The sequence below is a fragment of the Toxotes jaculatrix genome, chromosome 22 (genome assembly GCF_017976425.1).
Source record: "Toxotes jaculatrix isolate fToxJac2 chromosome 22, fToxJac2.pri, whole genome shotgun sequence".
Lineage (NCBI taxonomy): Eukaryota > Metazoa > Chordata > Actinopteri > Toxotidae > Toxotes > Toxotes jaculatrix.
This window is the reverse complement of record NC_054415.1, coordinates 12,228,190-12,246,037: the sequence shown is the minus strand read 5'-3', so window position 1 is coordinate 12,246,037 and position 17,848 is coordinate 12,228,190. Positions and strand designations below refer to the sequence as shown.

Here is a 17,848-nt window from a genome sequence, read left to right as displayed (position 1 = left end):
CTCAAGTATCCACCACACAAACACACACATGCACCACAGGAAGGTTAAAGGATAATACCAGATTATTACAACTTATTACTCTTTTTTGTAGTTTTGCAAACAGTTGGCTGTAAGTTGTTATAACACTGTCCTCACCAAGTTAATTCCTGATATCTGGGAACATGGATAGCACTGTTATGAATCTCTGAGTCACCACCCACATCTCCAGATTGTTTAGCAATTCAAATAGGTCTGATGTTGTGCTCACTGATGTCTGTTACCCCTTGTTGGAGAGACATTTAGCCAATCTGAGCTTTTTAGATGGAAACAAGAATAAGGAAGTCATCTTCCTGCAAAGCCAGCTGGATCCGTGGCTACATCCATAAAAAAAATAGCAGTATAAAAATGTCTACAATGCAATGAGCATCAGTGAGTTCGAGGAAGCTTTACAGATTGTGAGAAGTGCTATAACAGAAATAGACTCGAGACTGGAGTTGTAATAAACCTATATTATCCTTTAAATGCACACACACTCATACTGTACACAAACAAAATGGTCAAACAAAAGGTGTGAATGGTTACATATTGTATACAGGCAGTGTGAGTGTACCTACACTTCAGTACACTCTCATGAAAATCGTTTGCACATTGTTCTCATAATGACAATGTAAGTCTTTATGGAAACCAGTAATAGTTCTGCTGGAAGTGGCGATGACAAGAATCGTGTTTTCCTCATAGTGTTGCCATTGTCGCTAGTGCCAGTACCATAATCATACCCGGCCATATGCACACATACATAAAATATGACATAAATGAATCACTATTTTGTACTCTTAATCCATTTTTCACGCAACGCTGATAGTTCAAATATTACACATATGTAACAGGCTATAATTAGTGTGTTTGTGTTTTTCTGCCATGTCGCCATTTGCCTCGGGGCTGCTTCATTGTTATGTGTTTATTAGTGACTGAAAGAGACAGAGAGACATAGGAGTGAGGGGAAAGAGAGAGAGAGAGATGGGGATTAGCACTTTTTTTTTTTTTTTTTCCCTAGCGATGAAGCGGGGGAATAATAAAGAGAGGAGCGCATGACAGACAGGAGGTATCACCAATGAGATTAGACAAGCCTCTTACATGAGCCAGGACAGCGCAAACACCCAGCATTAATGACACAATGACAGCACACACACTCAAACACACACTCCAACGCACACAAAGGCTCACACACACACAAACACAATCCCACCTCCTCCTCCTATGCAATAGGCAGTTAGTCATTTTTTTTTCTGACTTCTTGGCTAATCTCACTGTTTTTCAACAAATCGGCGGATTTAATATCAGATTAGTGGATTTGCGGTCCCAGATGTTTTTTGTTCAGAAAAATGGATTACAGTGTTTAAAGTTTGTGTGTGATCCCTGCTGAATTATTTGTGCGTGGATACCAGTGTGTGTTGCAGATCCCAGTTATGTTGTAGCAACTCATGGTCCCATCTGTTGCCACTGAGTTTACCCAGTCACCAGCACATTTTGTTATTACAGTTCATAGTCGTATTAGGATTCCTGTTACAAGTTCACAGGGGATAGAAGGGGGGGGGGCAGACAAATTGGAAAAGAGTCTACAAGCGGTCATATTGATGTGGGAGTGAGTGAGTGTGTGTGTCCAGGTTATATTTACATGGAAGTAAAGGATCTTAATGCTTCTTCCACAACTGATTATATGAAATTAAATTTTACATAGTGATAAATAGGTTTATAGTCAACTAGTTAGCAAAGTAATTTTGACTTTAAATAGAGATGCTCCTCATTTAACATACTGCCTTTACTTGTAAGAGTTTATGTCATAATGATTTGGTGGATGAATTTTATAGATCCAAAGCTTATAAATAAGTGCAAACCAGTAGCATATCATTGGATTGGTCCTATGCTTTTGCAGAGTTTTCTGCTCACTAAATCTTTTGTAATGTCTCTGCAGGTAAAAGGTGATTTAACTGGGTTCATTTAGCAAATAGAAGATTGTTAGAAGATAGTTTCAGTTTGTCTATCTCTGCTAACTTCTCCACAGTGCACCTCTCTTTCTTTTCTGACACCTACCAACCCAGAGGCGTGTTCCTCTTTCTCCAACTCCATCTATCTGTCCGTCCATCCATCCATCTACTCATCTCAAACCAAACTGAAGGACTGTCAGCGCCTGTAACTTCTACCACGATCACACATTTGTCTCTGTCCCTGTCACAAAATACTGGAGTTCCCTCTGATCTCCCTGCCGGACTGTTTTTTATGGTCAAAAATGTATTGCGCCCTGTCTGTAGAGATTTGGCGCTCAGAGACTAAACTTGTGTGTGTAGAGTGAGAAAGATAAAGAGAATGAGAGAGCGAGAGAGACCCCCCTCCTCCCCTTCTATCTGGGTCACATTCACTTGTCTGGATGGTTGGCATCGCTGTCAGTCTGAGCGAGATTCACACACACATTCATGTGTACAAGAATATCTATCTGTCCCCCTCCCTCTCACTTGACTCCAGATTAAAATTGACTGCTACCCGATTCCATTGCCCTCTCTCCTCTCCCTCTTCTGTCCTCTCTCGCTTCCCCCCTCCCACCCCCTGTTCGGCCCCGCTCACATCCAGATTTTCCTGTTATGACTTCTGAAAGAGTTCACGGCTCTGTCATTACCAATCTGAAGCTGGTAATCTGGCCTGAGATGGCATTAGTAGTGCGGATTAGCGCAGATAAAGGCCCCATAAGCCAGCCGCGGCTCTTTGTTAAGAGCTAACCCGGCTGATAGAGAGAGGCGATAGCGGTGCACACAAACACACACATCCACACACAGTCAGAGCAGATGCCTCGGATGCCTCATCGGCGGCTAAGCTGCGGAAATAATACAAATAATAGGTGGCGAGGAGGAGTGAGGAGATCTAATCTTTGCGAGGCAGCGGGGCAGATGTTCTCAACTGGGGAAATTAGCAGGACTTTTTAGCCATAATAAGAGTCATCTGGCCACCTCTCTTCAAAGTAGAACTGTGAGGGTTCAGATGAAAAGAGGCAGAGATGTGTGTGTGTCTGTGTGTGTGTTTGTGCGAGCACACAGGAGAAAAGGAAAGTGAATGGTGGATGTTTTAATGTGATTTAAAACATCCATCGTCTAGGGTTTGATAGAGTGACTCTTTATAATTTTTTGAATGTGTGTGTGTGTGTGTGTGTGTGTGTGTGTGTGTGTGTGTGTGTGTGTGTGTGTGTGTGTGTGTGTGTGTGTGTGTGTGTGTGTGTGTGTGTGTGTGTGTGTGTGTTTGTGGGCACATACTTTGTGTGTTTACGGCTGAGGGCAGGTGGGGAGGCAGTGACCAGCATGTTGCAAGGCTAGCTACAGGCACACTCTGACTCACATTCCCATCTCCACGAGCTCAAGTGGTCAGTGTGTGTGTGTGTGAGTGAGTCTGAGAGAGGCACACAGTGAAAGACGCACACACACACACACACATATACACAGATGCCCCGGCAAAACTCCCCTCATCAAGTGTATGTTAATGTCTTTACCTCATGGTTCAGGGGAAGATTTATTCTGGATGAAAACCTCCTGCCAGCTTCCCAAACATAAACACACACACACGCACTAACACACACATACAGTCACATTCTTTTACTCAACTGTAAAAGCAATAGGCTATTCCAAATTTCTCTTTATTGTTCCCTCCCATTATTTTTTTACATTTAAAGTACAAATAAAGCGAATAATGACATTCAAAAGGAATCAGATCAATGCTTTTACCACCTTTAATGAATATGCAAAGCCAAATTAGGTGCTCATCTTCTCTCTGTGTCTCCGTTCCTCTGTCTGTGTCTCAGCAGACTTGTTGTCGTCGCTGTCCTCGACAGCCTACCTGAACGACCACGAGGCCGTGACCAAGGCCTTTGCCGAGGCCCGGCAGATGAAGGAGCAGCTGAAGAGAGAGCAGCAGGTCCTGGACGCCAAGGTGGCCGCCGTCAGCAACCTCAGCCTCAACAACGGACGCACGGACAAGGTAGACCACTTTAAATTACGCAGATCCAGTGTGATGAGTGTGACAGCTGCCCCCACAGTCGCTATAAAATTCAACAAAATTCAACTGACATTTAAAATAATGATACAAAAAAAAAAAACAGGGATGTTGTATATGTAAAGGTCCATAATAGTACCTTAAAGACCATTTGTTTATTTTAAAGTCTTTTATTTTTATTTGTTCTGACCTTTGGGATGAAAATGCATGCTGAAATAACTGCTGAGACTCCTTCAAAATGCTTCATGTGGTAAAATACTAATTATAAAATTTGTATTTTTATGAAAAGTGAGTCCCACTCATCGATAACAGCAAAAACTTGAGGGTCCCCTTAAAAAATAAATGCAAAATTGTTGTACTTCATCTCAAAAAAGAAAATGGTCTAAATTCATAAATTCTCCCAAAATGCAGAAAAAAAGTCTCCTAAGTCATCACAAGCTGTACCGTCTCAGTGTCAGGGTGTAATAATTTGTCTTGCCATATGCCATCCCCACTGCACTATGTAGGAGGCAAATCAGTGTACATTGTGCTCGCTGAAATGTGTTGAAGCTAAACAGGGGCAGATAAGGTAAAACCAGAGGCGTCTCAGAGGTAATGAGTGTGTCTGTAAGGCGCACTGCAGGGTTATGTGCATGTGTGTGTGTGTTTGTGAGCGTGTGTGGCAGAGCGGAGCGTTGAGGAGACGGTAATGTGAAGTGACGGCGCCGGCTCCTCAGCAGCGTGGCTAAATTGTGGTTATTTGTTAAACACATTGGGAGTCAGCTGGTGCACGCGCGTGCACACACACACACACACACTAACCAACACACACACACACACATACATACAGAGCAACAATGTGCTTGAAGCATCTGCACCGCTGACATTCAACAGCTCTATCTGTCTCTGTCTCTTTCCTCTTTTTTTTTTTTTTTTTTTACTCTTTGATTTGATGTGTTTCAAACAGTCAAACTCACACTTCAACCCAGGTTTATTCTATGTTTTTTAAACAGAATAAAGGCAGTAATATACTATAGATACTGTATAAGGGCTTCAGTCCAATAGCCAATTAGATGAACTCGAGAGGAAGTTAGGGAGTTTGATAAATTGTGCTGGAGAGAGAGGGAACATCAGAGAATTCTCCTATTTTTCAGGAGCATATTTTACAGTGTGTTCCACGCATTCGTTGCATTAGATGGAGGTATTTAGTCACTTTACTCCACTGCAGGGGATCATAAAATACCAGACATAATTTAATTACTCTATTTTGGTTGCTTCTTATTAAATTGGTGTATGTCATCATGTAAGAATTCAGAGAAATTAGATGAAAAACTAAGGTTTTCCATCATTTTAATTTAACATTAGTTTCACTCCATTTCTAATGGTTTATACAGTGAAACATTAAGACTTTAACATTTTTTTAGGAAATGTAATTTTTCATGTAAAATGAAGAATATAAATTTTTTTTGTGTTTTTTGAAAGTAGTGTTAAACACACAACAAGCCGCCGAAAACTGAATCTTTTTTAAATTTAAAGATTTGGATTTTTAGGAGTCAATCGTGTCTCTTCCTCAGCCTCCGAAGCCACACGCTCTCGCTGACTCCTGTTTCCTCGGCCCTTTGGCTTTGTGCTGCGCGAGTGTGAAGTCGGCGAGCTCTCAGCGTTCGGATGCGACAGTGTCATCTCTGACACACTCAGAGGATTAGTTTTGTCGCTACTTTGTGTCTTGGCTCCAGTGTCAGCCATTCAATCCACTTTTCTCATGTACAGTACTGGGGCTTAATGTCAGACTAGGCTGTCATCCACTCTGTCTCCCTGTTCATCTCTGTCCCTGCCTCTCACACACAGACACACACACACACAGCATAAAGCCCTTTGTAACAGCACATTTAATCTTAAAATCTAAAAGTGTGAGACACATTTTATGATCTTTTTTTTCCTGCAACAAGGTTTGAATGAGGCTGATCATTTGTGTAAAAAGAGGAAAATTCCTGAAATATTTCTGATTTACATGCAAAAATGACTAAATTGTTTCAAGCAGACGTCAGATTACCGTTCATTTATTAAAACATAATAAAATACTTTTTAAATGGCTTGCAAAGAAGAAAAAAAAAGAGCGTTTTCTGCATCGTGTCTCTGGCTTTTTTTTTTTTTTATTCTCCCTCTCCCCTCCCTGTCTATTTAGCCATATTTATTCCAATCTGGGGGGGAAAATTATCTCTAACAATTAAACTCTGTTGGACTAAAAACAGAGAAAATGCATTTCATTATCATTCTGCCCTCCCTCCATCCAGTCAGCTAGCACGCTAGGGTCACATGTAAATGGAGAGGGACACTTTTTGGAAGGTTGTTTTAGAAGACGACGGTGTTTTGGGTACCGCTCCTAATCGTATAATTAAACTGTAAAATGCTGGCGCTGGTGCACTGCGGTGTGTGTGTCTGTGCGTGCCTGTGTGTGTGCAAGCGTGTGAGTTCGTCGACAGCCAGGTTCTAGTGCAGAGTGTGCCGGCTGCTTGCATTAAGCATGTAAATGCTCAGTAAATCAGCCTTTTATTGGTTGTAATAAATACCCAGGGGGCCGTGCGGCGTGGCCTCGCTCTCGTCCGCGCTGCACTCTCTCGTTCTCTCTCCCTCTAATGCGTCGACCCTCGGGGGCCTCTGCAAGAGAGAGGCAAGCCGCGGCACTCCACTCTCGCAGGTGGCTGCCAGGAGTCGCTACACACACACACACACACACACACACACACACACACTCACACACACATATAATATACAGTACACACACAAAACAGTAAACATCCAAATAGGACTAAATGTAATTAACATTCTTGCACATGCAAACATACACACAGATGTGTGTTGAAGCATGCAGGCGTACAGCACTCTAACAATTTGATGTTGACATTAACATTTCCGCAGATTGACATCGAAATGAACCAAAACACAAACTGTCTATCTACAGAAATCGCTGCTGTTTTTTGTCCCCTTTCTCTGTGTGTTTGGCTCCATTAACAAAAACAATATTATTAACTGATTTATTGTGCGTCCGGGCGGACGAAGACTGACATTCCTTCATTTATTGGTTACTTGTGTTAAAGAGTTTGTACATCTTCAAAACGGACTTTCTTGTGGACAGGCTGGCTTTAGGCCAACGAGCATCTAATTTGATTTGTATGGTTCGAAACTGATATTTGTGACATGAAACAGTTGTATTTAAAAACCGAGCAGCAACATGAAGAATGATCTGTTTGGCTGTAATAGAAGGAAATGAGACAATTGTTCAGCATCACTACAGGTCGGCGGCTTCATTCATTCATATATTCACAGTCACTGACTCACTCACTGACCGACTGCAACTGTGAACTGTTTGTGTTGCTCAGGACAAGGCTGCCTTGGAGAGTCTGAGTCAACAGCTGAAGCAGCAGGCAGAGGACAAGTTCAGCCACGCCATGCTGGACTTCACCATGAGTGGAGACTCTGACGGTAGGGACGCACAAGGACACACACTCATGTGGGGAGTCATTTAGGTGACAGAAAGTGTGTGATTTTTTTTTTTTTTTTTTTTACTGCCATATGGAAGAATTGGAAAATATGATTTTTCGTACGTTTAGGAACTTAATTTTGATATCTTTCACCGCTAACACACACGACTGCATGGGTGTACACATCTTTTCATGAGCTAAGGAACATTTTCACAGACACATTTTCAGCAGCAGAATTTTCTCAGCCCATTAATGAACATTAAATCTTTCAGTTTATCTAAAAAAAAAATTTTTTTTAATCTCTAAATTTCAACATCATTGTTAGTCTGTGTTCCTTTTTTAGTTTATTTGATTTCTGCCTGCCTCTCCTAACACGCTGCCTCCTACCTTCCACTCCTCACCCCCACCCCCTTTGTCTCCCCCTCAGGCTCCCCCAGCGTGTCGGACTCCAGGATATTTCGGGAGTCTCGGGGTCGTGGCAGCAACGAGCCGCACATCAAACGGCCGATGAACGCCTTCATGGTCTGGGCCAAGGATGAGAGGAGGAAGATTCTGCAGGCTTTCCCCGATATGCACAACTCCAACATCAGCAAGATCCTCGGTAAAACACATACACACACATACACACATACATACACCCCTCCCACCTACACACACACTATAGCCTTTGCCCCGCCTTTGTCACCTAACACACCACTCCTCATGTACAGCCCAAACAAAAGGGAGATGCATGTGGTGTGGGTCATACATATATATATATATATATATATATATATATCCCACTTTCTCAAACACACACAAATACACACTGGCGGTGATTTCCTTACAAGCGGTGGCATCGTGTAAGCTGCTGTTAATGAACGGCTGGGGAGAGCACGGCTCCGACAAATGATGATATAATTCATTATGCATTAAACAAGCAGCGCGAGGCCGCCTGACATTTCCCCCAGACCGCCGGGATCGGCCCTGACATTTTAAAGAGCTCCTAAGCGTTTTATAACACAGGGAAATCTGGTTTTAATAAGCCTCCTCTCTCTCTCTCTGCCTCTTTCTCTCTCTCCCTCCCTCTCTCGATTGCTAACAGATCGCAGAGCAGAACAGAGAAAGACAGAGCGAGAGAACAGCCAAGTGCTGACAGCTTTTACCCATTAAACATACAGTAGTCAAGTGCAAATTCAGACCAGATATGAAACACACAGGGGAAGACATGCTCAAGATTACATACACACACACACACACACACACATGCAGTGGACTGATACACACACACAGAAACTGAGCTCAGAGAGATGACAGCAGGTTAAGTGAAGTCCTCATTAGTTTAGATGAGTACCTGTCGTCCTCACTGCTCTCCTCATTGACCTCGTTTTCTCTGCTCTGCGTTCGCTTTGCGGGTGAAACTTCCGCCATTATCTGTGTGCGCCTGTGGATGTGTGAGTGTAAACGATGTTAAACGAGTGACGGTATGCGCATGTGATCGCCACACAGACACTTGTTCCTCACACACTATGCAATTGACATCCACCCTGGCATACACGCTCAATTTTTTTTTTTTCACCTCGCTCCTATAAAATGATCAAAACCCTCTTTAATGTTTTATTTTTATATTCACTGCCCTGCTGTTATTTTATCTAAATCTCTTTGGAGCCATTTTCCAAAAAAAAGACAGAGTGCACAGATCATTATTATCATTAACAGTATGTTCCCGTCTCTGTCCAGGCTCACGCTGGAAAGCCATGACCAACCTGGAGAAGCAGCCCTACTATGAGGAGCAGGCTCGCCTCAGCAAGCAGCACCTGGAAAAATACCCAGACTACAAGTACAAGCCGCGGCCCAAACGCACCTGCCTGGTGGACGGCAAGAAGCTGCGTATTGGCGAGTACAAAGCCATCATGAGGTCCCGCAGACAGGAAATGAGACAATACTTCAGTGTAGGGTAAAGAGACTGTTTCTCATGTGTGGTGCTTAGAAATAGGGCCTTAACGCAAGCAAGTCTCATAAGATAGCAAATGGTAGCCGTTGTTGAACTGAACTGTGCTTTCTAATAAAATCTCAAGGACAGTGGTTCCCAACCTTGGGGTCGGGACCCCTACAAAGAGCCACGAGATAAAAATGAGAGGTGGCAAGATGATTAAGAGGATACTGCAGGGAGGCAGAGAAAAACACATTTCTGCAGCAACGTTTTGTTACTTTTTCAGACCTTTCTTTAAACTTTGATTTTCATCTTTTGATTTACTTGATCTTGACCTTTAAAAAGAATTCAAAGAAATCAAAGGAGAAAAACACTTTGGTAGGACAGGTCGCAACAGGTTTTGAGGGATCGCAAGTAAACTTTCAAACATTTTATAGGAATAGTTGGATGTTTTTAGAGATTAATGTCACTTTTATGTTTGGAAGTTAAATATGATGCTGCAGCCAGCATCTGGTTAGCTTAGCTTGGCATAAAGACCTCGTTCAATTCAAACAAAAGCAAAAGTTTAGTGTACAGATATGAGAGTGAAAATAAATTTTCTCTTCTAATTCTCAGCAACAATAAGCTTATTTCCCGGAACATGTAAGTGTTCTTTTAAGGGGTCACCTGATGAAAAGGTAGGGAACCACTGCTCAAGGAGGCGTTTCAGCATTTACCACTGAGACAGTCAGAGCCTGAACGCTGCCTTTCGTGCACTGTAATCCTTTTCCCTCTGCGTGTGTTACAGGCAGCAGGGCCAGCTTCCCCTGTCCTCAGCAGGTGTGGTCTACCCAGGTGCCCTGTCCATGGCAGGAATGCCCTCCCCCCAAATGCCCTCAGAGCATTCAAGCATGTCCAGCAGCCCTGAACCCAACGCCAATCACCACCATAACGCCCACATGCCCGGTCTGAAGGGGGACGAGCCACGCATCAAGGAGGAGGAGCAACGGCTGGACGACAGCAACGGTGATGTGTATGACGACTTTGACTACGAAGACGAAGAGGCAGATTACGCCAGCGATAACGAGAACCATATTACCCAATAGGACGGCGTGAGAGCTGCCTACTTTTAAGCCAATCACAGCTGGTTAACCGCCCCAAAATCCCAAACTGACCAATCAGGAAAAAAAGAAGACTTTCTCTTTTGCCAATCACCTTGAGCCCCAATCTCACAAGCCCGCCACCTTTTCCCCTTCCTGACTAACATGGACTCTTTTAACAGAGCCACCCCCCCCCCCCCCCCAACCTGGAGTCCTGATACCAGCATCTGATCAATCAACTGAAGCACAGGACCTGTCACTCACACTGACTGTTACACAAACTGGAGTCTGGGAGGAAGAGACGACCAGAGACGACTCTGAAGCTTGCTGAGGAATATTCAAGTACTACTGCAAGAGTTTGAGTAATGCCACGAGTGAGGAGAAGTAAAAGTCACACTCAGAAAGCAACCTTTTAGACCCGTTTGTAGAAAAAGAAGACATTTTAAAATGAAAGACGGAACAGTGGACCTGTCAAAGGCTAACAGATGACACTTTAAGATGGCGGACCTGCTTTATTATCAAGAGACACTTTTAAAAAAAAAAAACAGCTTTTTTTTCTTTGGTTCTATAATATTCTCACTCAGGTACACGGTGCCAATAAGTGGCTTGTGAATGTGATTTGTTGTTTTTGTGCTACAAGTTTGAATAATAATAGAAAAAAGAGACATTTCTTTTTCCCCTTTTGTTGTAAAGCACCTGAAAGACATCAGACATGTTTATTTTTAACAAAAAGAATATCTTTTCTTCAACCTTGCAGTGTGCTGTCAGCAGTTCCCCCCTTTTTTTCTCTGTGTTTTTGTGACTGCCCGCTCTCCCTCGTTTGGAATCCAATGGGATGGTCCAGCCAGGACTGAGCAGTACAGCGTGGACTGTCCCACTTTGACTGGATTTTCAGGGGGGAGAAGGGGAGTCTCTCTGGCGTCACGGAGCAGAAACGAAAGCACTGTGTTGTGAGACAATCCACCGGTTTTCCTCTCGCTCCGTCCCCTCTATCTTGATCTCGTCTGGGGCAGAACATCACTTAGCTCGAAATATCAGACAGTGTGAGTGTGTGTCGGTGTGTGTTCTGTGTACTCATTCACTGGCCGTTTGCACGTGTGTGCCCTTCTTCTTTTTTTTTTTTTAAGTGCGAAAAAGAAGCTAAAAATGTCCAGGATACGGAAAAGACAGGCAACTCGTGCTGCTGCTGTTATTTACTGTACCACACACTCATACACACACTCACACACACATGTACAATTGTTGTTCTGTCCCTCAGTGTTTTCCTGCTCCCTCCAATCAGCGTCGTCCTGCTGTCCTTAGCAGGCAAAGCCGAGGTGAAGTCAGCCTGTCAGTGTTTCTGTTTCAATTTGAATACTGTATTTTATTATTTCTCTTCAAACTGCCTCTAGTCTAATAATATTATTAACAATAATTATAAGGATGGTCAGCGTTTCCTAAGTTTAGTAAGTTATGTACAGTATAATTTATTTTTCTCCTCTTTATCGGGTTTTCATGACCATATGAAACTATGACAGTCAATGAAACATTATTCTATTTAGCTGTAGGTATTTAGATCTAAACAAAAGTTGTCATTTTACCTTTATTTGTTTCACATTCTTTGTTCCCTTCTTTTTTGATGCGTTCATTTTTTATTAATCCTCCGGACGGGTGGGCGGGCGGAGTTAGGATGGTGAGCTGGACTGACAGACTTGACGCCAGCCCTCCTCCGAGCTGAAGACGTAACCTTCTCATGTCCACACCCATTTCTAAAAAGCACTCAGACTCTGTGCAGTCAGAGAAAAAAGAAGAACATTTTTTTATTGTTATTATAATTTTATTTGTAATGGTTATTATAATGTATAATGTGAAGTTTCCTCTGTTTTATTTTGCCTTTTTTTCCTCTCTTTTTTTTTGTTTTTGTTTTTGTTTTGGGAAATCAGTTTTATCACTTTTTGGAAACTGTTTTCTGTGAACAAAGAGTCCCGTCCCCGTTTACTAGTTTGGCCACCTCACTGAGACACAGTGGAACATCACTGGCTTGGATCCACACACACATACACACACATACATGCACACAAACACGATCATTAACACACATTTCAAACGAAGAGATTATCATGACAACCAAACGAATCCTATGCTGTCCTTTTTCTTTTTTGAAATCCAGTATTCTAGATTTAAAATCCTGTACATATATTTTGTTTTTGTGATAGCAGTAATTTTTTTAAATCATAGGAAAGCAGTGTTTACCATGGTCCGCCAGGGGTGTTCCACTGCGTGGGTGTGTGTGTGTGTGTGTGTGTGTGTGTGTGTGTGTGTGTGTGTGTGTGTGTGTGTGTGTGTGTGTGTGTGAGGCGACCAGGCATATCTACAGTATCTTTAAAGTCACTTCTCATCAGGAGCCCTTTGCTTTGTTTTAGCTCCACGCGATGCTACAGGAGCCATGACTACTATTCAGGTGTGCTGTCACGTAGTGATCCCCACAATCATTCTCGCTATAGATGTTCGCTACATGCCACAAATTGAGCCTCTGGGTCTTAATTTTGCTGTATAGTCACCCCTGCTATCACACCATGGTTCAACCCGATGCTGGAGAGAGGGGGGTAAGTGGATCGATCCATTCTTTGGTTTTCAGGAGGGTGGGGAGGGGGGGCATTAAGACGTCAATCATCCCTGCTGGCAAGGTCTGTCCCCATATCAAGACAATGAAAATGATGATGATGATGATGATAATATTATTTAAGACAATCAAAGTCACGAGTGGAGCTCAAAACAAAGTAAGAATTATTACAAGTAAAAAAAAAATATCTTACCATCTCAACTTGAAAAATCAAGAAAGATAATTATGTAAATATAACATAGAGTTATAGATTTATATTTTGTTCATAACACAGTGTAATATAAGTTGTATATTTCTTTTTTCTCTCCCTACCGTCTCTTTTATTGATGTTATCCATGCCACAGAAAAGCAGGAGTTGCAGTACTCTCACAAAAAAAATGAAGAAAAATATCAAAGAAATAAAGAAAAACAGGAAAAAAAAAAAAGCCGTGGGCTGCCACCACCATCTGTTCTAAGTTCACTTTTTTTCAGTATTACTGCCAGACAAGGCTCTAATAAAGACAGCAATGTGTTCGGTAAAACTTGTGCTGGTCCTGGTCACTTCTTTTGCTTCCACACATACATTCACATTCACACAATGGCTTTACAGTTCCAACACATTCATATAAACATACAAACAGAAACTGCCATCCTTACTCAAAAAAAAAAAAACAACTCGCAGGACAGTGCATGCATCCACGCTTGTTTATGTGAAATTAATAAAGCCAAAAAGATAAATAAATGAGTAAATATGCACAAACTGTTACACTGAAGTGAGTTAAATCTGTTTTTTAAAGGCATCATGAACAGGTGATATATACAGATAGATAAAAACAATTTGCAGGTTTTCCATCTGTTTTATTTTTGGCTCCAAAAAAGTCCTCAACATTTCCTTCTGTCCTCCTCAGTGACACAATGTGAGCACTGCCCGTGTGTCGCCGAACAATTCAATCATCTCCATAACAACGTGTTAATTATGCTAAGTCCACCTTCTTGCCCCTCCAATCAGAGGGCCAGCTGGGAGGCGTGGAGCCGAATCACGGCCCGTTAGCAACCTGATAACCAAATTAAGCACAACAAGGGACATGGCAGAAGGGGGGGGGGGGGGGGGGGGGGGGTGTTGACGTGATCAAATGTGTGTGTACATGTTAAAGTAAGAAAAAAACACACAAAAAAAGAGAACACCGTGTAGCCATCTCTCACCGTCTCGCTAAGCCTCGTCAAAGTGCCTGGTGCCAGCTGCCTGCGCTGCTGTCACCAGTTTAAAAGCAAATCTTTAATTGATGCTCGCTTAAGGATGTTGAGGATGTTCATGCCTCCACTTCTAAGGGTTAAAAACACAAAACCCCACTCAGTACGCCCATTAATATGCTGTCCCCATCTGCATCCATATGTTCCACAATCAGCCCCCACCACCTGGTCCGACGCGCCGCGCATAAAAACAGTTAAATGCACTCCGAGGAGATGATTTTACGTGATTTGCTAATTACCATAGCTTCACACACACACACACACACAAAAAAAAGCCCTTTTGATGCAATAAAGAGGCACGATGGGGGCAGATCCACAACTCCTACAGTAAGTGAAGGACTTAGTTGTTCTCTGGGTGTTGTGAATTTTTCAGTGGCAGCCTGGAGGTAAAAACCTGAGAAAAGGTTTATGTTTGAATAGTTGAGGAGCAGAAAGGGGATTCAGATTTTTCTTCTTCCTTTATTGTCAGCAGTACATGAAATGCTGGAGGAAGCAAATGGTGGCTACCCTCACAGATTAAATCACACACATATATGTGCTGTACACACACACTTACACCCTAAGGTGTACTGTAGGAGTTAGCTCAGCTAAAACCACAATTATCCACTGGGTATTTTCATCACAATAGCTGAGACAAAAGAGTGAAAACTACTACAGAAGGCACATATTCACATTTGAATGCCCGTTCGTATTTTTCTGTGCGTTTTCTCAATACGAATTCACTCCCTCCAACTTTTTTTCTGCTTGTGTATATCCAGTAAAGCTCAGAGAAAAACTTGTGTGAATCACATGCACTTAAATGTTTGTCTCAACATGCGCATGCGTATTTTCCACTGTGTGACTGAGCGTGGCCCTCTCTCTGCACCGGCTCAGTGAAATATGCATTTTTCAACCGTGGGTGTTTGGAAATTGACTGAAAACGATGTCACATTAATGATTTAAAGTCGGTAATAGGATGTGCTGTGACGCTGAGCCGCCAGCTAAGCTGAGTTTAAGGCTCCGGCGTTAATGTATTCATGAGGAGGAGGGATTATACAGAGACAAGAGCAGCTAGAAAGCTGAGTGCAGCAGAGCAGCCAGGGCCAAAAGGCCTGTTAGATATTATATATAACTATATTTATACTGCGTGAGTACACATTTCACAATGCAGGAGGTGGGGCTGCACACACACACGCACACACAAAATACTTTAGAGCTGCAGAGTTTAACATGAAGGAATAGATTAGATTTTTTTATTGTTGAAGAAGATGCTTTGTAAATGAATTTGAATTTATTTTTATAGCTGTCTCTCCAAAAATACACAAAAAGCTAAAAAAGGTCAAAGGATAGGAAGGCTTGAAAATAGGCCAAAAAAAGTCATAGTGTAGTAAGACCTCAAAATATGACAAAAAATGTCATAGGATAGTAAGGCTTAAAAATCGGCCAAAAAAAGTCATACTTAAGTATGGCCTCAAAATTTCATAAAATACGCCATAGTATAGTAAGGCGTCAAAATCGGCCAAAAAAAGTCAAAATTTTTTTGGCCTCAAAATATCATAAAAAAGGTCATAGTATAGTATGGCGTTTTTTTCGGCCAAAAAAAGTCATACTTTACTATGACCTCAAAATGTCATAATAAACGTCATAGTATAGTATGGCGTTTTTTTCAGGCAAAAAAAGTCCAACTTTTTTTTGGCCCCCAAATGTCATAAAAAACGCCATAGTATAGTATGGCGTTTTTTTCGGCTCAAAAAAGTCAACATTTTTTTTGGCCTCAAAATGTCATAAAAAAGGTCATAGTATAGTATGGCGTTTTTTTCGGCCAAAAAAAGTCATACTTTACTATGACCTCAAAATGTCATAAAAAACGTCATAGTATAGTATGGTGTTTTTTTCGGGCAAAAAAAGTCAAAATTTTTTTTGGCCTCAAAATGTCATAAAAAACGTCATAGTATAGTATGGCGTTTTTTTCGGCTAAAAAAAGTCATACTTTACTATGACCTCAAAATGTCATAAAAAACGTCATAATATAGTATGGCGTTTTTTCGGCCAAAAAAAGTCAAAATTTTTTTTTGGCCTCAAAATGTCATAAAAAACGTGATAGTATAGTATGGCGTTTTTTTCGGCCAAAAAAAGTCATACTTTACTATGACCTTAAAATGTCATAAAAAACGTCATAGTATAGTATGGCGTTTTTTTCGGCCCAAAAAAGTCAACATTTTTTTTGGCCTCAAAATGTCATAAAAAACATCATAGTATAGTATGGCGTTTTTTTCGGCCAAAAAAAGTCATACTTTACTATGACCTCAAAATGTCATAAAAAACGTCATAGTATAGTATGGCGTTTTTTTCGAGTAAAAAGTCAAAAAAATTTTTGGCCTCAAAATGTCATAAAAAACGTCATAGTATAGTATGGCGTTTTTTTCAGGCAAAAAAAGTCAACATTTTTTTTGGCCCCCAAAAGTAATAAAAAACGTCATAGTATAGTATGGCGTTTTTTTCGGCCGAGAAAAGTCATACTTTACTATGACCTCAAAATGTCATAAAAACGTCATAGTATAGTATGGCGTTTTTTTCGGCCAAAAAAAGTCAACATTTTTTTTGGCCTCAAAATGTCATAAAAAACGTCATAGTATAGTAAGCCGTTTTTTTCGGCCCAAAAAAGTCAACATTTTTTTTGGACCCCAAAAGTCATAAAAAACGTCATAGTATAGTATGGCGTTTTTTTCGGCCCTAAAAAGTCAACATTTTTTTTGGCCTCAAAATGTCATAAAAAACGTCATAGTATAGTATGGCGTTTTTTTCGGCCCAAAAAAGTCAACATTTTTTTTGGCCTCAAAATGTCATAAAAAAACATCATAGTATAGTATGGTGTTTTTTTCGGCCAAAAAAAGTCATACTTTACTATGACCTCAAAATGTCATAAAAAACGTCATAGTATAGTATGGCGTTTTTTTCGGCCAAAAAAAGTCATACTTTACTATGACCTCAAAATGTCATAAAAAACGTCATAGTATAGTATGGCGTTTTTTTCGGCCCAAAAAAGTCAACATTTTTTTTGGCCCCCAAAAGTCATAAAAAACGTCATAGTATAGTATGGCGTTTTTTTCGGCCCAAAAAAGTCAACATTTTTTTTGGCCCCCAAAAGTCATAAAAAACGTCATAGTATAGTATGGCGTTTTTTTCGGCCCAAAAAAGTCAACATTTTTTTTGGCCCCCAAAAGTCATAAAAAACGTCATAGTATAGTATGGCGTTTTTTTCGGCCCAAAAAAGTCAACATTTTTTTTGGCCCCCAAAAGTCATAAAAAACGTCATAGTATAGTATGGCGTTTTTTTCGGCCAAAAAAAGTCAACATTTTTTTTGGCCTCAAAATGTCATAAAAAACGTCATAGTATAGTAAGCCGTTTTTTTCGGCCCAAAAAAGTCAACATTTTTTTTGGACCCCAAAAGTCATAAAAAACGTCATAGTATAGTATGGCGTTTTTTTCGGCCCTAAAAAGTCAACATTTTTTTTGGCCTCAAAATGTCATAAAAAACGTCATAGTATAGTATGGCGTTTTTTTCGGCCCAAA

The 17,848-nt window shown here is 41.1% G+C and overlaps 1 protein-coding gene across 10 annotated transcripts in view; it reads left to right on the top strand.

The window, feature by feature from the left end:
- The window catches only part of sox5 (SRY-box transcription factor 5), a 208,223-nt gene extending 194,641 nt beyond the window's left edge, over window positions 1–13,582 (top strand). For 6 of the 10 annotated variants that reach the window (XM_041030245.1, XM_041030242.1, XM_041030243.1 and 3 more), the window contains 5 exons: window positions 3,821–3,996; window positions 7,371–7,473; window positions 7,900–8,073; window positions 9,192–9,408; window positions 10,172–13,582. In XM_041030245.1, coding sequence (XP_040886179.1) covers window positions 3,821–3,996; window positions 7,371–7,473; window positions 7,900–8,073; window positions 9,192–9,408; window positions 10,172–10,469 — 968 coding nt within the window. In that variant the 3' untranslated portion in view covers window positions 10,470–13,582. The remainder of the gene's footprint in view (window positions 1–3,820; window positions 3,997–7,370; window positions 7,474–7,899; window positions 8,074–9,191; window positions 9,409–10,171) is intronic. The other 4 variants (XM_041030249.1, XM_041030244.1, XM_041030241.1 and 1 more) reach the window with 1 other exon arrangement.
- Window positions 13,583–17,848: the final 4,266 nt, after the last annotated feature.